Here is a 21,684-nt window from a genome sequence, read left to right as displayed (position 1 = left end):
CAGCCATTATAAAGTCGTCCCTACCCGATCAACGATTATGAGGTGGATTTAATGTTTTAGAATCACCGGCAAAAGGATGAGGAAAAAAACCATTAAGTTGAGCATGACAACGGGAAACACTCAGATATCGAGAACAGCAATGATTAATCCCGTATCACCCCTAAGCTTTGTTCGTAACAGCGCCTGCTTAAAATTCGCATACGTTCATCCCTATTTTTGACGCTTGAGACGACCCTGGATTTATAAACTAGATGTTGTCGTTGACCAAGAGATATATACTGTACCTGATAGTAACGGAGTATACTATTCAAGATTTTTTTGAAATATTCGAGTTACATTCTTCGACCTAAACTATAATTATAAAAAAAATGTCTAGAACTTTTCAGGTCTTATATGTGAATCCTATTATTAGGAACATTCAGTTCAACTACAGGCAGTTGCGTTAATGTTATATATGGTTGTGACTCTGTCAGTAGAATTTTCAGGAAATTTCCAATTTCATCAATAAAAGATTTTATGTGCGGGAGTTGAAAGAAACCAAAGAGTTGGATGCAAATTCTTCTTCACGATAAATTAGATACTCTAGTTATCTTTTTCAATGAAGCCAATTTCCATCTACAACAGAGCCACTGCTCACTGAGAAAATGTATTATTATTATTATTATTAAAGAAATTACAGAGTAGAGACAAAAGCCTATGAACTCAAAGAAAGGTGAAAAAATAGTTGAACATACTATATATACAGACAACAGTAATAGAACCAAGAACCAGTAACAAACACAAAATTAAGAGCATAAACAGAATGTTCAGATGCGGAACTCATTTTCAAACCAGGCGTCAAGTCTGTTCTTGAAGGTATTTACGGAAGGTGCATTCACGACGTCACCGGGGAGTCTATTCCATACACTGAACACTCTATTAGAAATGAAATATTCGCGGCACTTTGCACGAAAACTTTCAGAGTTTTAAACTGTGACCACGTAGGTTGTTTGTGTTCAGTTGGTATAAATGCGAGATATCGGTACCGAACATTCCATGGAGCGCACGAAAGGTGGATGAACTTTTTCCAAATCATGTGGTTCTGAAATATAGAGACAAGTGGCATATTCCCACAAAGATTTTGTATAAGTGAAGAACTTTTTTTCTAAATGTAATGGTTTCTCTAGGTCACCCATTAATAATAAATCAAAAAAGAACGTACTTATATGAAATACTAGGTGTGTCATCAAAATTTGTTTCCAATCTCAAATGAGAATGAGGAGCAATAAGAATCCAAGATTTAATAAATCTATTGGGTACTGTGAGTTTCAAATCATCAAACACTTCTATGTCCATAAAAGTTGAGAACATAACAAAACTTTTTCCATCCAAATCGGTTGAATTGCCAGGTAATGTGGCATTCAAAATAACTTTAGTACGACCTGGGACAAGGCCAGTCAATTTCACAGCAATACGATCTTGCTTTTTATAAAGAATACCTGAAAATAGCCAGAAATTAACTCAGTTCTTTCTCAAGAATATATTGAAACTCACCAACTTCTTCGAACTGGTATTCTAATTTAGCAATTTGCTGATCTTCTAGATACCAATCAAACTGAATCGCTGGATCTGCTACAGTTCCTAGAACCATCGGAGAGAGACTTTCTGGAATACCACTTATCCAAAGTGGAACCTCAGCACCTACTTTAAAACGGCTTAGGGGGGCAGAAATTTTGATGGAAGGTAAAATAATTACTCGCAAAGATGTTTTGTCTTCTGAATATACAACTTTTTTACCAGTGGTAGGATGTAATCCGATAGATTTACAATTAATTTTTGTTTCACCAACAGCTTTTCCTGTAATGATGCCTTTATTGGTTACAGTGGCAATATCTGAGGGTTCCACAATATATTCTAAAGAAAGATGAGGTATAGGGCCACCCCTTGTAGTTATTTGAATAGAAGACCCAACTAAAAGAGATCCATTTTTGGGATAGATTTCTAAGGGTTCAAACACTTGTATTTCTATTGGAGCACTCTGTACCTCTAGGAAACCATTATTGACTAAAAATGTCAATTTTGTTTTGCCAACTTCTATTCCAGTTACTAAATAATGCACTTCACCAGGAGGCCAGCTTTCACCTTCATCATATAACAACCTTTGGAGTGTTACTATTTCTTTTGTTTGCATATAGTTTAAGGCAATTATACTAATACTTTCCAACATAATGAGATTATCATGTTCATCATAAAGCCTAACGGTAGAATGTATACATTTTCCAACTTCAATTTTATCAGACATTTCAACCCTTATTATACCAACAGCAATTATATTGATAACTGCGGTAACAGGGGCTGTAGGTAAACATAAATCAACAACTTGAACAATAAGTTCTCCAGTCTCTACAGGAACAATTTCAATTTGATGAGTTTTCTCTAAATATTTAACTCGAGCAATAGAATCTGAACTTAAGTGTAACTGGTAATACCCAGAGCCATGAAGAATGTCAATCATTTCTTTATTACCAGGATTATTGTATAGAGTAGATTCATTAGGACTCAATGTTATATCCTCAACAAGCGTTAGTTGAAGTTTAGTTGAAATGGGAGGAAGTGCATCATTTAGTCGATCGTCTTGGGTCATAAATTCTGGCCATTCTGGTATAATACCAAGTGGTTCCAAATAAGACATATTATAGCTTTTGATACTCGCAGAAACATCAATTGTTCCTTTATCTATTTTAGGTTTTACTACTTGATAGCTTCTGTGGGGTATAAGAACACTACCAAATGTATGAGGTCTCAAATACACTGCCATAGTTCCTAACTCTGCATTTGAATCAACCCTCCAATCAAATAAGAAACTTGAAATATTAAGAAATCTACGTCCCATATGATCCAACACAATGACATCTAATTCAATATCCCTATTGCTTTGAACCATAACATTTTCAGCAGTTATATCAAGAGGGCAAGTGTGTACATCTACAACTTGTATTTCTGGAGTTAACTGAATACTTCTTGGTTTACTACAGTATATTTTGACACTTGCGCTGCCTGGGGACGTTCCACAATTAGGCATTATTGGACTATTACTTATTTTCAATAATAAGTCAGTTTCACCTAGTTTTAGACAAATAACTTTAATAACAGTAAAATCCTCAATCAACATGGAATGAGGATTGGTTATATCTTTCACTGAGGCTATTTCTGGATTGGATGTGGTTACAACTCGATAATGTTCCATTGGTTTTGAAAGAACTGGCTGAGGACCTCCAGTGAAAACCAGTCGACCTAATGAACCAACAGCCAATACTACATCAGCTGTTGGTTGTTCAAGTTTAATGGGTTTATACGCATAAATTGTGGCTGAATCTTCTAGAAGTTTTCCATTGACCATGTAAGATATTGTTACCTTAGTAGAACCATGTGAAAAACCTACTAAAGCCATATTTGCACAAGAAACTCCTACAGGCTCTATTATATCAGAGCGATTTTGCCTAAATCTATCATTAGACAATTTGAGTTTAAATGGGAGTTCCTGACATCTTGTAAAAGGTATATATACCCCCCTTTCAAGTTCTGTAAGTGGTTTATCCGCGTAAAGAGCAATATGTATGTGAATAGGATATCCAACTTCAACTTCCATATCATGCTCAATTATTTCTAGTTTGGCAGGCCTGAGAATGCCAAATTTGACAGTTTCCCGATTGTGATGATTCCTCATCATAGCTGCCGAAATTTCAAATGAACCATCACCCAGAGTTCTTACATGACCATGCTGGGAAACAACACCTCTTGTATGATCACTCGTTGACCATAAATACTTGCCATCGCCTCCTTTTGCCACAAGGTCTATATCGAATCTGAAAAAAATTAAATAAAAAATATAAGAATATGTTTTTTTCTAGAATATAGAATAATATTCACGTCCTTATCAGCTATAAAAACGATTAAGGGTAATGGGAATAGGACAGCCTTTTGAAAACAACTTCTTAATAAAGCGACGTTTCGTCTGTATATTCAGACTACTTCACTGTCATCAAATTTCAAGTATAACTGAAATATTTCAAATATCTCAGTTGGTTTCATAGTTTCAAAGGTATTATTTGGTTTCATACATTATATTCAGATTTACAAATATATATAATTACATAATACGACCCAATTCTGATCATACGACATATTTTCGAATCTTCATTTGTTACTTTATATTTCATGATAGAATATTGTTAACTCATCAATTTCAAACACGAGATAATGTGGGTGGAATAAATGCCCATTGTAACTATAATACGCTCTTTGTTCTTACAATGTATTTTTGTTATTTTAGCTATTCTTTGTGTGACGCTCTGGATCACGCCACATTTTGCATTAAAGATAAGTAATGTTATAAATTCTCAGATGCATTGTTTCTTAGTCAGTCAATAATAGATCAGTCAATTATCAGTTCATGACAGATAGTTTTTATTGTACCTTTTGTCCTTTCTTGTAAATAAAGTTTTTTAAGAACAAGCTTTTCCATCTCAAAAACATAATTGGCGACGAGGATGGGATGCTAAAATTTTTTCGATATTGAAATATTTTGAATGATAAAATATTTTTAATACGGTTTTTCGTTATCGAGTTCGAACAAGAAGAGTGCGACGCAACTCATCGAAAACCGAAATTCGAAAAAAGTGCCGGTCGTGAAAGTACGGAAAACTTTCAAGACTTTCAGTTTCAACTGTTAAGGTGAGAAGCAACCCTGAGAAGGAAGCCAAGAAGCCCTGAGCTTTGGAGTAGCGCCCAAGACGACTTCACTGCAAGGAATACGAAACAAAAAAGGTTAGCAATCCTACCCGTTATTGACTCCCAGTTTACCCTATTCTGGACAAAAAATAGTCACCCTTTTTCCCAAAGTTTGGAGTGTAAAACTTGTAGAACAGTTTTTCCTAGTGTTATATATTTGAAATTTATTATTAATTATTAGTCTATGGAACGCCTTATCCAACACATGTTCCTCATCCTATATGTACGATGTAGATCATTTCATTTATCAGTATTGAATAAAAAACTGAATGGCACACATCGAGTTTTACTTGAAATTATTTCGCGATATTCCAAATATCTAACAAATTGGCGACGAGTCTGTTTTGTGATCAGTTTTTGTGACATTATACATTATCAAAAATGCCAGAAACCGACGCAATGAACCTACAAGCTACCACGTTAATTGGACATCTGCGTGAATTTGACGTTCACAATAACGAATGGTCAATTTTCAAACCACGTATGAAAAATTTCTTCGAGGCGAATTCAATAAGAGATGACAAACAGAAGAGGTCAGTGTTTTTGAACATATTGTCGGAAGATTCGTACAAACTATTGTTCAATCTATGTCTACCTGTGAATTTTCCACGGAACTTCAAGTAATGCTGAGAGATCGGTTCAACATGGGACTAGAAAAAAGACCTGTAAGAGATCGTCTTTTCGAAGAAACAAATTTAATTTCATTCGAAGATGCAATAAGAATTGCAATCAGCAAGGAGTCATTTCAGGTGAAGCAAGAAAGTTCCGGTACGCCATCTTTTTCTAAGCAAGAAAATCAAATATTTCATAACGTCATCGAATACGTCACCCAAGCCGACGTCAGAGGATCAGCATGCAGAATCTGTGGCAGAAAGAATCACGCAACTGCGCAATGCCGTTACAGTAATTGTTGTTGTCACCTATGTAATAAGAAAGGTCATATTGCACCTATGTGCCCAACTAAAGGTAACAGCCAAAATAAGATAAAAGGTTATCATAATTTTCTTGATGATAATTTCAATACTCTGTTTTCATTGAATGAGCATCATCATTCAGAACCATTTATTATAAATATTGTTATCTATGGAAAATCACATGCATTTCAATTAGATACTGGAGCTAGTATTTCCGCTATATCAAGAAGATATTATGAAGCATATTTTTCTGATTTCAAATTGAATAAATGTAGTATAATTTTACACGTATACAATGGCGATCAACTGAAGCCACAGGGTTATATTGAACCGGTAATTTCCTTTAAAAATTTAAATAGGAAATTAAAATTAGTTGTAATTGAAAATGGTGGTCCTCCAATTTTAGGAAGAAGATTTCTTTCAGTTTTCAATTTGAATATGAATAATTTTATATTCAGCATTAATAATATCGAATCTAAATTAATTCAAATGTATAAACCAGGACTAGGCGCTTTCAATAAGTCTAAAGTAAAACTTATTTTGAAAGATCCCGAAAACGTTCAACCAAAATTTTATAGAGCTTGGCCAATGCCTTATGCTATGAAAGAAAAGATAGAATATGAATTAGAACGTCTTAGCAAGGTGTTATTGCTCCGATAGTTGTTCCAATTTTAAAGAAATACGGCAGTATAAGATGTCATGTCCATAAGAAAACTACGTTTGGTGATTTACAAATTTATTCGATATACAATTTCTCAATCTCGACTACTAACATAAAATCTTTCCGAATACTGAACTTATAAACGATATTTCATTGTCCAGCTATGACAGAACAAAGTTGAATGTAATGGGTATGTTGACTGATCTTAAGGTGCATTTCGAAGGGGTTGAAGCAAATTTGAAAGCTTACGTTTTGGCAGGTAACGGGAAAAATTTAATAGGAAGGCAATGGCTTCAAGCCTTGGGTATGTGGCCGATAAATTTTAAACCTCAGTTTGCGTTGAATTGCTTGAATGATCATAACAGTATTATTTCACATTTTAAATCAAAATATCCCCAATTGTTCGACAACAGCCCAGGTAAATATAAAGGTAAATCTATTAAACTAACTTTCAAAAAAGATTATCAACCAATTCAATGTAAACCTTATCATGTCCCCTTCGCTTTGAAAGACAAAGTAGATGCAGAAATCGATCGTTTGGTAAGAATAGGTAATTTGGAACAAGTTGAGGTGAGTGAATGGGCTACTCCAGTAGTTCCTGTGGTGAAAGGCGAAGGAGTTCGTTTATGCGGAAATTTTAAATTAACAGTGAATCCTCAAATAATTGTTAAAAGATATCCATTACCCTTAAAAGAAAAAGTGTTGGAAGTGTTACAGATTGGAACCAAATGGTCCCAAATTGATTTAAAACATGCATTTATGCAATTTGAAGTTGCTGAAGATTGTAGAGATCCATTGACAATAATCACACAGAAAGGTTTGTTTAGGTACAAAAAATTGCCAGAGGGTGTAGCCTCCAGCCCAGCAGAATGTCAAGATATTATTACTGATATTTTGAAAGGTATTCCGAATATTGAAATTTACATAGATAATATTTATTGCACAGGAAAGAATGATTCAGAGCATCTCGATAATTTAGAAAAAATATTTTATAAGTTAAATGAAGCAGGAAGTAAACGAATCAAAATGTGAATTTTTCAGGTCTGAAATAGAGATATTAGGATTCAAATTGGACAAAAAGGGTTTATCACCATCTCCTATTCCTATATATTCCTAGCAGAATTCATTCAATTGTGAATATGCCTTCTCCAAAAACTAAAAAAGAACTTCAAGCATTTTTAGGGTTAGTAAATTTTTACGAGTCATTTTTGTATAAGCGAGCTGATCAACTAAAGGTATTGTACGATGTTTTGAAAGCGAGCAAATTTTATTGGAATTCTAATTGTGATCAAGCAGTTAATTGAGTAAAGAAGGAATTAGCATCGGATAAAGTTTTGGTTCCATATCAGCAAGATATTACTTTAGTATTGGCTACAGACGCAAGTTACTCAGGGTTGTCAGCTATTTTGTCTCACAGATTTTCAGACGGTACACAGAGACCAATTGCCTTTGCTTCTAAATTAATACCTCATAATGAGTTACATCGATCTATTCTAGATAAAGAGGCAGCAGCTCTAATTTTCGGGTTTAGAAAATGTTATCATTATATTGTTGGTAATGAAATTATTCTCAAAACTGATAATCAACCTTTAAAGATTATATTTGGTAATTCGAAGAAATTGAATGTTACAATTCAGAATAGATTGTTAAGATGGATATATTTTTTATGGGGTTTCAAATACAAGATTGAATTGATTTCATCATCTAAAAACAGTAATTGTGATGCGCTTTCCAGGTTAGCAGTACGAGATAAGATGGCTGTGTTTGATTCTGAATTAGATGTTATAAACTTTATTGAAAATGAAAGTAATTTGATTGATTTAAATTTGATTAAGCAAGAAACAAAAAAAGATAAGGTTTTATGTGATGTGAAAAGAAAGTTAATGTTTGGATGGGTAGAAAATTCAAATGATATTTCTTTGGAAGAGAAAATGTATTTCGATAAGAAAACAGAATTAAGTATTGAGAATGAATGTCTTGTTCGAGGTTCTAGACTAATAATACCAAAAGCATTGCGAAAAACTTTATTGAAACCACTTCACCAGTCTCATTTTGGTATTGTTAGAATGAAACAAGTAGCTCGTTCGTTTTTTTGGTGGCCGGGTTTGGACGATGATATAGAAAAATTAGCAAATAGTTGTGAGTTATGTGTGAAAAATAGAAAACAAAATAACAAAATCAGTACTTTTCAATGGCCATTTCCATCTAACCCATGGTCCAGGTTACACACTGATTTTTTAGGACCTATTCAAGGAAATATGTTTTTAGTCATAGTTGATGCACACAGTAAATGGCCTGAAGCTATAAATATGAAAAATAACACCTCAGCTAGTAAATTGATTGAAGTTTTTGATTCTATTCTTTCAAGGTTTGGATTATGTGATCATTTAGTCTCAGACAATGGTCCACAATTTGCAAGTGAAGAGTTTAATGAATTTTTGAAATCGTTAGGTATACGGCACACATATTCTCCACCCTATCACCCAGCAACTAATGGAGCAGCAGAAAATTTTGTAGGTACATTTAAAAATAAGGTTTTGAAAATTACAGGAGATGGTAAGTCATTAAATTTTGCTGTGAATTCATTTTTGTTTGATTATCGTCCAATGAAGCATTCGACAACGGGAAAATCACCATCAGATATTATTTTCAAAAGGGAGATTAAAACGAGGTTTCATATTTTAAGAGAAAATTTAGTTAGTGAAACATCTTTTAAACAATTCAATATGTCAGATAAAAATAAAATAAGTAAAATTGATTTCAAGTTGGGAGATGTGGTTTTAGTAGATGTTTACAACAATAATAAGAGGCACCGAGTTCAAGCAAAAATCGTTGAAAAATTATCACCAGTTATCATTTAACTTGTTATGTGATGGAGGACGAATTATAAAAAGTCATGTTAATCAAATGTTGAAATTTTTAAATAATGACAATGATATAAATAAAGACTTGAAAGATGATATAAGTATAAGGAGATCTGAACGCTTGAAAAATTTGAATAAATGAAATTAAGATCCAGAATTTCTGTTTATATGTATATTGTAATTAGTTCTATATTGCATAATAATTGTATAGTAATGATAATTGATTATATATTGTATAATAATAAGTCTATTAATTAATTGTTTCTATATGACATAATGAAAAATAAAAATAAAATTTATGATTGTAAATTATTATATTGGAATCATATTGTTAAATTGATTTTGATCGTATTTGTGAATTTTGGATATTAACAGAAAAACAAAAAAAAAATTATAAAATTTGAAAAATTAAAATATATGAATTCTTAGATTAAGATATAATTGTAATTTCTGATTGAATCAAATTGTACTTATTTAAATGGGGGAGATTGTAATATATTGTGTGCGCATGATTGATTAAGTATCTAGGTTTCCACATGCGTTTATAAGTTCAGTATTCGGAAAGATTTTATGTTAGTAGTCGAGATTGAGAAGTTGTATATCGAATAAATTTGTAAATCACCAAACGTAGTTTTCTTATGGACATGACAGAAGATTATGTGGAAATTTTAAAATCACAATAAATCCATTTTTGGAACAGGATGAATATCCATTACCAATTGCTCAGAAATTTTTTGATAAGCTTGGGGGAGGTCAAGAATTTTCTAAGATTGATCTTTCTAATGCTTACTTGCAATTAGTTTTAGATGATGAATCTACAAAACTTGTAGTTATATCTACACATAAAGGTTTGTTCAAATATCTCAAGTTACCGTTCGGTGTATCACCAGCGTCAAAAATATTTCAGAAGAAAATTGAATAATTATTATATTGAAGGTGTTGTGGTATTACAAGATGATATTGCAATTACAGGCAGGAATAGAAAAGAACATTCAGATAGACTAGAAAAGCTTTTAAGATTATTGGAAAGTTCAGGTTTAAAAATTGCTAAAGAGAAATGTAAATTTTTTGAGCCTTCGATCGAATACTTAGGGCATATCATTGACAGTAAAGGAATCAGACCTAGTCATTCAAAAGTCGAAGCCATCAGAAGATTTGCAATTCCTAACAATGTAACAAAACTCAAATCATTTCTTGGTTTGATCAACTATTATTGTAAATTTATTCATAATTTATCATCCATATTACATCCATTATATTCATTATTGAAAAAAAATGTCAAGTTTAAATGGACAGACGAATGCCAATTCGCATTCGATAGGGTGAAAAGTTTGCTCACTTCAAATATGCATATAATCCCTCATTACCTTCAAAATTGTCCGTAGATTCCTCAGAGTATGGTATTGGTGCTATTTTGAGCCATATTATGGCAGATAAAACTGAAAAGCCATTAGCTTATGCATCACGTTTACTCAAGCAAGCAGAAAAAAAAACTCACAATTCGAAAAAGAAGGATTAGCAATTATATTTGGTCTTTGCAAATTCAATCAGTATTTGAAAGGTAATAAATTTATTGTTGCAGGTGATCACAAACCGTTAATTCACATATTTAATCACCAAAGAAATTTACCACAATATGCCGCTAACCGAATATGTAGATGGGCTGCAAGTTTGTCTAATTATGAATATAAAATAGAATACGTCCGAACTGATGAAAATCCAGCAGATTGTTTATCACGTTTACCCTTACCACATGAAATAAATTCCTCAAGTGTAGATTTTAAGATCATTAATTTTATTGATAAATCTGAATTAAATATAAATTTCAGTCAAATTAGAGATGCAACTAAAAATGATAAATTTCTTCAAGAAATAAAAAAATTCGTTGAGACTAACAAATGGCCAGCTAGAGTCCATAGAAATGAACGATACAAACCATTTTTAAATAAAAGATTCGAATTGTCAGTAGAATCTGAATGTTTACTTTGGAATAATCGCATTGTTGTACCTGATAAATTACAAGGGAAAATTTTAAATCTAATTCATGCAACACATTTAGGCATCGTTAAATTAAAATGTATAGCAAGAACATATTTTTGGTTCCCGACCATAAATACAAAAATAGAATAGAATAGAATAGAATTAGTAAATCGATGTGAAATATGCGAATTAACTAGTGCAAGTCCACCAAAATCAGAGTTGCAATCGTGGCCATATCCTCAGAAGGCATGGGACCGTTTGCACTTGGATTTTTTGGGACCGTTCAAAGGAAAATTTTTTCTAATAATTGTAGATGCTCATACGAAATGGTTGGAAGTTTTTCCAATGAATAATATTGCATCAGTAGCTACTATTTCGATATTGAGATCTACATTTGCACGTTTTGGTTCACCAAAATTGATTGTCACAGACCAAGGACGACAATTTCAATCAAATAAATTCGAAGAATTCTTAAATAAAAATAATATCAAACATATCGATGTTCCAGCTTATCATCAAAGTTCTAATGGACAAGCTGAGTCATCAGTAAAAATTGTGAAAAATCATTTAAAAAAAGTTTTGAATTCTGCAACTTCAAATGACACTATATTAGCTAGATTTTTATTTGATTATAGAAATTCTGTTCACACAACTACTGGAGTTAAACCATCCGAATTAATGTTCAGGCACAAAATAAATGACAGATTTTGTTCAATTTTACCTACAATAAGTTCATCTGAAAAAGTTGTTCGAAAACAGGCAGAGGAAAAATATTATTATAAAGGTAAAAGAAATTTAGAATTTTCACCAGGAGACAAAGTTCTAATAAAATCTTATAAACATAATAAAGAATTCTGGGAAAAAGGAACTATCAAAGGAAAAATAGGAAAGGTTGTTTATGAAGTTTATATTAACGGAAAGAAGTACTGTATTAAAAACCATGTTGATCAATTGAAACTTGATTATTTAGACAATAATTCATTACCGTTATCAAATGATGATATAAATGATTCACCGTTGATTAAAAAGTGTTTGAGTTTACCATTAGCATTAAGGAAAGAAAAACGAAATATAAAACCTATAGAAAGATTTGGAATTGAATAATAAAAAAATCTAAACTGTTAAAAAAATTAAATTGTAATTATATTTTTATAATTTATTGCATATCATGTATGTATAAAAATTGTATATGTATATATACTTGAAGTTGTATATTATGTACAGGGTGGGCAAATTTCGATGTTTTAGCACTACAACTTTTAAACTAGAGGAGATAGACAAAATCTGATACCCTATTCTCGGTCTCTTTTTCTGAGAAACTAACAAGGGTAGTATTCATTTTTGGCCACCTTCTTTTGTTTTCGAGTTATAAGCGAAAATTGGAAAAATGGCGATATCGAAAAACATTTATATCTCCGCTAATACGCTAATACTGATGATAGAGTTCTGAAATTAAAACATTATACAGGCACTTTTTCACCTAGAATCCAGTGGCGTACTCGTATTTTCAAAAGGGTTTTTTGATTAAGGAAGCTATGACCCAAAGTTATGTTTTTTCAAATGAGAACACTAGATTTTTGAGCCATTTTCTGAAAGCTTAATTTTTCCTGATTTCAAAAATATATAACATCGTATGATTCGTATTAAAATAAATAACAGAAAATGGTCAAAAACGTTTTTTTACTTAAGAGTCTCAATATTTCTATGGTTTCAACTGTTGATGAGCCTTTCTATAACAAGAGCAGTGTCCTTCCGTCAATCTGATTATTTCTATGCTTTTCACTTATTTCTACAAAATTCGAATCTATATTTATTTTATACAAATAGTTTCGAAAAGATAAACGAACTTGGAAAAAGTTTCCTAGGTAGCTTGAACATAGTTTCAAATATTCATCTATTGAAATACCGAGAAGAGGTGTCGACTGTGCATTGTGCAATTGTTGTCATTATTAGGTTAAATATTATTTCTTGTTTGTCCCTTCGTAATTAAAATGTTGAGTTCAATCATATATGCATTGTTTCATATGATGTTTAAAATGGATTGGTACTTGTGCGTATTGATTCTGGAGCCTTAGTAAATAATCTCCTGATACATGCATCTCAATACAACTCTTTCCATTGAAAAATTCGATCTTGTGGTTTCTCCGTTATTTCCAAATCAATTTTTAGATAAAAAATTTATTCGAAAATTCATTTTAGATATAAGTTTGAATTTTTTAAGGGAGAAAATGTTATACAGTCCATTCAGGAATTATTGACATCCCGGGTGGCTTTGGAAAATCGAAATTAAGTTGGTACTGGCTCATTCAGTAACATTTTGAATTGCAGATTTCGGGTTGGCATTGGAAATGTCATTGACAGGAGGTTAGATTTCAGTTTGTATGTGTTATTGGTTTTGATCGAAGAAATTTTTAAACTTATAAGTTGTATCAATTCCAAACACACATTGATTAGTTTATTTGAGTATTTCTCACAGTACTGTTTGAAAAAAGAAGAAGGCAAGTCATTACAACCTAGATTATTAGTGGAAGAAAACCTGTGCAATACGATTTCACCTTCAAAGAATCATTGAATGATTTTATTGTTACCAGAAGCCGAGCCAAAACCAACCAATATATCAGCCTGGATGAAATTTGACCAAAAAGCATCTGGATTTTAATCAATCAAAGAGAACATTACATAAACCTAATTGGTTACAAGTTCAAAACAGTTAATAAAAGGAAAATTCTTCTTGATAAACAGAAAAATATATTAAGTTGAGTACGATTTAATGGTGAATACGGAGAATATTTGCTACAAAATGTGAAATTCATTTATCTGGAGGAATCTTGGTTATTTGAAAATGCCAGCATTATTCAACAGTGGAATCTAGAAAGAAAACAAAATGTTTTTCAAGTATATTCAAGGGTAAAAGTAGAAGGAGTACTATTTTGAATGCTGGATATTTGGATTTTTACCTGGATGTTTTGTTTTGACAGTGGTGATCATGAGGATTATATAAATCTATGAAGAGAGAATTATTTTATAATTGGATTGCTTAACAAAGTCTTGGCATTGCATCTATAGTTTATTTATATTCTATATTGAAATTAAGTATTATTATATCTGTTTTTTGTTCTTCAATGAGTAATCCAAAAATCTAATGAATTCCAATTGCTTTATTGAATTTTTACTGAGTATTTAATCGAAAAATATATTCAGAAGAGTAACTTCAAGAATTTCTTCACCTCTTACCCACTTGAAGATAATAATAGAATGCAATAAAATTTTAAAATTCACAAATTAAAAATAATTTCATGCAAAAATGCTTTTAGTGAGTGAGTTAAAGCTGTTATGGGCAAAATAATTCATGTAATTTAATAGAAACTAGTATAAAAGCATTCCAATAAAAAACAGAAAACTCGAGTACAAATAGTACCTATATTTTTCATACAAGTTTAATCAATCATTCATGTCATGAACAGTTTCAATAAATAGTGACTTTAGAAAGTAATTTACACATCGGCTGATAAATTGGTTCCAATTTTGAAAGTTACAGTACAACTGTGATGTCAAAATTTTTCATATACTAAATGGATTCTTTGAATTTTATTATGATATGGCTCTCCCATTCACTAAGCTACACTATTTAAATTTATCAACCAGATTTTTCTGTTTTCTTCACCAGTTTAGACACCACAGTTAAAATGATCCATAAGAGTTATTTGATAAGAATTTTGCAAGCAGGTTGGTATCTAGTTTCCATCAGTAATGCAACAGTTTTTGAAGAGCCTTTGGTGAAAAGGAATATGCATATTTTAATGATCTTCAATGGGATCTTTCATAGGCGACTCTCAAATGAATAGATATCTCTTCATTGGATTTCCTTGAAATGAGATAGCATTTCTCTATATTTTTACGTTATATAATCTGAATTTCAATTTATGAAATCATGACTGTATGCGTCCCTTCGTGATAATCGTAATTTCGAAAATTCAGGATCTTTCGGGTACGAAAATGATGAAAATAATTCAAACTGATTATTTCTATGATGAACCATAGCAATTTTTAGTGATATTTTTGTAACCAGAAATAAAGCCGCGACTAAACGTTCATGGCCTACTTCGATGTCAATAATTCCTGAATGGACTGTATATTTGAAATTTATTATTAATTATTAGTCTATGGAACGCCTTATCCAACACATGTTCCTCATCCTATATGTACGATGTAGATAATTTCATTTATCAGTATTGAATAAAAAGCTGAATGGCACACATCGAGTTTTACTTAAAATTATTTCGCGATATTCCAAATATCTAACACCTAGGTTTCTTTAAAAAACCGACATATGAGTTTTTTCGAGGTTACTCATTTAAAACACCGATTACCAATTTTGATTCAAGATTACGTCTATGAAACATTTTAAAGGCCGTAAAGCGCAAACAGTAAAAATGGAGTTAGAAAATATAAACTTAACATTACCAGAAAAGTTCGGGATGCTTTTGCCAAGATTTTCAGGAGTGGAGAATGAATTACATTCTTTCATAAAAAGTACAGAAGATTATTTAAGGATGTTCACAAATGAACAAAATATAGTAAAAAGTTATTGTTCATCAGTTGTTGGTTGTAGACTACTTTGCGCTGAAACTGCAATTCCGCTAGATGGAGCTACCCGAAAATTTTTGGTAGATTTGTACCTGACACACCCATTCAATTTGAAGAACCGCCTGTTTGGTATTTATTGGCCCTAATAAAATCTCAACTCTCGATGAAGCCCAGCAAAGAGTAAATTTGTGTTTCTGTAAACTTTAGAAATTCAGTTCAGTTTAGATACAGTGGCGTATCCTAGGGGGGGATAAGGGGGATATATACCCCCAGGAGGAATATCGATTATATGTAACAACCTTATATATCACAATCTTATTATGAGTAAGCAAAATTCTTTGGAAAACTTCTTCAAAAGAAGGAAAATTTGATTTTTTTTCCTTTATCCCCCCTCCAAGGCTTATGTCTGGGTACGCCACTGTTTAGGTATATAATACCACAGATTACTACAGATGTTTCACTCTATGCATTTACAAAGGAAATCGTCACCGCCGTTTCGTTGACCTCGAATTCGCCCTACTCGTATTTATGAATGAGTTCGGGGTGATTCGGGGTGACCAATCAGAGAGCTAGATTGATTCTTTCGACTAATCGCAGCGATAGTTCAATTTGAATCGTGGATTTTGCGTTCGCTTAGGTTATGTTATTGAAAATGACGGTTCTAAGAAAATAAATTTTATTTTGTTCTTGCTTGATTTAAAATATTAATCGCAAATAATTCTACATTCAAATATTTCTCTCAATGTAGGATCGCTGCTCGAGCTCTCCAATCATAGTCTGCCGTAAACAGAGGAGTCATTCGTCAGTAAGACGAAAAAGATTTTTTGAATCTCAGAGATACCAAGCAACCCTTAGAACATTAATGAGATTCTAAGAAGCAACCAATAGACGTTTTTTTTTAGAATTCCAAGGAATTTCATTTTTGATACATACTTTCACACTAAGTTATTTTAGTGTATTGTTAGAAGTGTGGTGTAATTTTTAATTCTTGAGGTGTGATAAATTTAGCTTGGTATTCAATATTCAAAGAGAATAGGAGTTGAATATAAGCAGTCGGGTGAATTCAAAAATTTGAATGGGTTAATCTGACAAATCACATGCGTTTTGAACCTTTTAGAAAGAGTGGTAAGTTCGGTTATCTTTGTCATTTTTTACTACAGTAGTTCATTGTGAAATTCAAGGTCAACGAAACGCCGTGCCTAAAAACGGCAGAGTGAATTGTCTGGTTAGTCTGTGATAATACTAAATGAGAAAATCGCTGAAAATATTGTGAAGTTAGAAATGACAATGAACCACTGTCATGGACTTATTTTGAGTATGGATAATAGAAATAGCAATTTATTCGAATTGAGAAAAAATATATGATCATCTCTGGTTGTATGATTTCACAGAGAAAATCAGAAAAATTTGGATATTGAGATTTCTAGAATGTAAAATTCGAAAAGCTTTTGAGTTCTCATTTTATGCGCCTTTGGAGGCCACAACACTGTGTATAGGAATATGAGATATGCGATTTATTAGGTTATTGTTGTCGGTCTCTTTATCTAGATGAGAATTTTTGATATTCTCCTGAAATTCAGAATGATTATTCAAATGATTATTTGACATTTGACACGTATTATAAGTCGTGAAAAAAAATTAGTGAGGGCAATAAGAAAAGAGTAACAGAATAGGAATGAAAAGTTGTATTTTGTTCTGTCTATCGGGTGTCACTTTGGGTTTTTACAGATATATTCAGCTCATCTAAGTTCAATATTCAAGCTTTGTTTCATCGAAATCGGATGAAAATGGTTATTGCCAAATAAAATTCACACAATTATTTGTTTTACTAGGCGACAAAGTAGTGATTGACTACCTTAGCTGAATTCCCAGCCACGCTACGCTCAGCCATGTACAGTATAACTTCAGTAGATTTCGTTCCGGTACCTGCCCGGATTATGGAGGCGTCCGGATTACTGGAGTGATTTTAATTTATGAAATGAAGCAACTTATAAATTATCAAAATAAGGCTTATTAATCAAGTCACAAAAAAAAATATTATTTTCTCATAAAATAAAACAAAACTGAACAAAACACTCAAGTACATGTAACACGTTATGTAAATATGTACATGTAGGTATTTATAATATTGTATACATACATATTATGTATGTATGCAAAATGAAATATCTTCTACTTTCTTGAAAAATACATATCAATTTTAGTTTGGACCTTTTTGGATGCATCTATATCAATTGCGTTGTCTTTAAGCCTTTTCAAAAGCTATAAATGTTCAAGGGGAAGGTATTCTCCTTTGTCCACCTGATAGCTAGACTTTTCTGTGAGTGTGAGTGTAAGTGTCTTATGTGATCGTTTGACTGCAACCATTGCGTCCGGCACGCTCAAAAACAAAGTGCAGAATGAAAGATGCTGCCGCCACGCTGTTTCCAACCGACATGTTACCGTTTTTTACATGTATAGACAGGAAAATGCTATTATTTTGCATAATGAATATTTTCGCGCCCGGATTTCAGAGGCAAAAATTTCAAAATGCCCGAATCCCAGCAGTGTCCGGAATACTGGAGTGTCCGGGCTAGCGACTATCCGAACTATCGAAGTTGTACTGTATTAGTATTTTTTATAATATGACTCGGCTTTGAACTATCAGCCGCGGCAATCTATCTACTACTTTGCTACCTATAGTAAAATAAATAACTATTGAAAGTATTTTTTATTTGACAATAATTATTTTCATCCGATTTCTATGAAACGAAGCTTCATTTATTTTGTAGTGATAAATTAAAATAAAATTCGATACAAATTGCAATTGTTGGTATGGTTGGTTGCTATGGAAATGTATATGTCCATAATAATTATAGTTTGACAACTTTTTGGAATGTTTTATTTCCATTAATCATTTCTGATGATGCCTATTCATGAAACTACTTACTTTGCTGCCTAGGCAGGACAAGTAATACTTTACTGATTGATATGTGTCTGTAAAATTAATATTTGTTGTCAATAATAATATAAAAAATACCACAAATCAATGCACTGTTATTCACACATTTTCCGAATAGCTTAAACTAATATTTTTTGTATCATCCATTCGAATATATAGGTACTCATCATATAGAAAATATACTAATTACACAGTTCCTTTTCATAAATGGAATAAGTTATGCCTTCAAAATTGAATTATCTACAAATATCTTTTCTTATGTATTCTAAGAAATAACGATTCATAAGGTTCTAGTTTGATTTATAAATTCATTGAAATTGAATATATAGATAGAGAGAAAGGGCTGCATATCATATATTTGTCACGTATAGGACGGCCTGACGGACTGACCAGAATCGAATTTGAGGACGGATTCGTCATCGGTGAGTCAAACACTATCGTTGGAGACCATTCCCGTCACAAAATTCGAAAAATACGGCCATTGTGGCGAAGTGATATCTCGGAAACTATCAACATTTAAGAAATCTAAAGAAACAAAAAATGTAATGTGTGAATTTTTTCAATTCAATATGTTATGATCCTTCCTTCATCAACGAAGGCATCTATTAACTCGAGAAAAAATGGAATATTTCAATACTGTTAGAATTTCATATTATTGAAATTCAATTACACAAATGGCGGATTTTTTTTGGATTAAAAGATGTCATTCGCTGATGGAGAAACGGTATATGATGATGAAAAAGAAAAAACGCACATCACTTTACATTGCATTACATAAATTTTTCATTTTTTGTTAACGAAAAAAATTATTTATAAAAAAATTTTGCAATTTCTTAAACTTTTATGACATGAAATTTTCAAGGAGGTATGTATACAAGAATGGCTTCACGAAGCGAAAAATGTTTACTATAAATTTTTTCAAGTTAATATTAATGAAGGAAGTACGAGAAAATTTTCTTAATTAAGAATTGCCTATTTTTAGGGTTGAATTAAATGACAAATATTGTAGATAGAGTTTCGGGAATAGGGAGTTTTTCAAAAGAATTTTTTTTTTTTTTGAGAATTTTTTTTCAGATTTCTCAAATATTGATAATTTTCCATATTTCGGCAAAAATCCAGATACCTTTTTTTCATCTTAATTTCTTTATGACTTTTGAAATTTTCTTTATGATACTAAGCGCTCAAAATGTACTTCTCCAGACATCATTACGAATAAAATCAGCTAGCATATATATTTTAGGAACAGTATCGTTTGTAATTCTAACAATGATTTCATAACAAGTTTTCTACCTATCCCTATTCTCCAGTGCAATATTGTCATAAACTAGTAATGTACACAATTTTAGCCAATCAGAGAAACCCTACCCTCGTAAATCATAAAAGTGTCATTCATCTCGAGCCATAAAATACAGTCCAAGATTCTATTGGCGTTCATGTTGCAAAAAGGCGTAAACCTTTGGGAGGCGTTCCAAAAAGCATAATTCTATTTGAAAAACATCTACAATTAGAGCAAATCAAGCAATTTCAAAAAAATGCTTGCACCAATTCAAAACTCATAATATCACTGAACATTTGTGGATGAGTTACTTGAAATGAGAAGTCTCTCTAAAGCTGAATAGTCATTTGAAGAAAGTGTTTAATTTCAAAGTTCAATTTTCGGAATACTATCTTTTTTTTTTGGAAAATCGAGACGAGATCTTCAAGTTCACTATCACGTCATTGTTCACTCAAAAAATGAAATGAATCCGACCTGTACTTTGGAATTGGAATGCACTGAAATTAGCACTGAAATAGCAGTGGTATGAACAAGGTATTGAACACCCTTAAAGATAAGAATAAATTATAGAATAGACGCGGATCCCATGCCAGATCCAGAAAAACAATTATATAAAACAAATATTTCAAAGATTTGTAAAACAGTTCTAATATCAAATGCCCCAATAGAATTGAGGACTTATTTGATAACAAATAATGCTTTAAATTTTGACGGAACCGTAAATGCAGTTAAAGATTATATATCGAATCTAGCTCAATATGATTTACTCGATAAGAGCAGAAGACAAAAATTTACGAATGCCATTCGGATTGAAAAATGCCCCTGCTTCTTTTCAAAGACTAATGAATATAGTATTGAGAAATTATATTGGAAAAAATTGTTATGTTTATATGGATGATGTTATTTTCTCAGATTCGATAGAACAACACTTAGCAGACATCCATAATATTCTTGAAGTGTTTAAAGAAGATAATCTAAAAATACAATTGGACAAATGTCAATTTCTCAGAACAGAAATAGAATTTCTAGGTAATATTATAACCCCAGAAGGAATTAAGCCTAACCCTAATGAATGAACTGCTGTGAGTAAATTCCCAATTCCAAAAAATCAAAAAAAAATCTAATCATTTCTTGGTTTAGTCGGATATTATAGGAAATTTATACCTAACTCTGCAAAAATTACCAAACCCCTTACAAATTGCTTGAAGAAAAATTCCAAAATCAATATAGATGATCCAAAATATGTTGAAGCCTTTGAAGTATGTAAACGAAATTCATTAAACCATCCTATATTGCGATATCCTGATTTCAATGAACCCTTTGTTTTAACTACAGATGCATCCGGATATGCAGTAGGTTCGGTATTGTCTCAAGGTCAACCGCCCAATGACCTTCCGATTGCTTTCGCGAGTAGAACTTTAAATGAAGCTGACTCCCGATACAGTGTGATCGAAAAAGAATTATTATCGATTGTATGGTCGTGTAAACATTTCAGGCCATATTTGTACGGAAGAAAATTTACAATTTATACAGATCATAAACCTTTAATTCGGCTATTTTCTCTAAAAGAACCTAATTCGAGACTAATGAGATGGCGAATAAAACTTGAAGAATTTGATTACGAAATAAAATATAGAAAAGGCTCGCAGAACAATGCAGATGCATTAAGTAGAATTGTTATAGAAGATTAC

The 21,684-nt window shown here is 31.9% G+C and overlaps 1 protein-coding gene across 2 annotated transcripts in view; it reads right to left on the bottom strand.

Annotated features, from left to right (window-relative positions):
* Window positions 1-21,684, bottom strand: part of LOC123676965 (nuclear pore membrane glycoprotein 210) — a 252,898-nt gene that overhangs the window by 131,848 nt on the left and 99,366 nt on the right. For both annotated transcript variants that reach the window (XM_045613328.1, XM_045613319.1), the window contains exons 7-8: window positions 1,534-3,845; window positions 1,202-1,478 (exon numbers count right to left, since the gene is read on the bottom strand). In XM_045613328.1, the coding sequence (XP_045469284.1) occupies window positions 1,202-1,478; window positions 1,534-3,845 (2,589 nt within the window). The remainder of the gene's footprint in view (window positions 1-1,201; window positions 1,479-1,533; window positions 3,846-21,684) is intronic.

Source organism: Harmonia axyridis, chromosome 1 (genome assembly GCF_914767665.1).
Source record: "Harmonia axyridis chromosome 1, icHarAxyr1.1, whole genome shotgun sequence".
In the NCBI taxonomy this organism is placed as follows: domain Eukaryota; kingdom Metazoa; phylum Arthropoda; class Insecta; order Coleoptera; family Coccinellidae; genus Harmonia; species Harmonia axyridis.
This window is presented reverse-complemented; position numbering and strand designations above follow the sequence as displayed.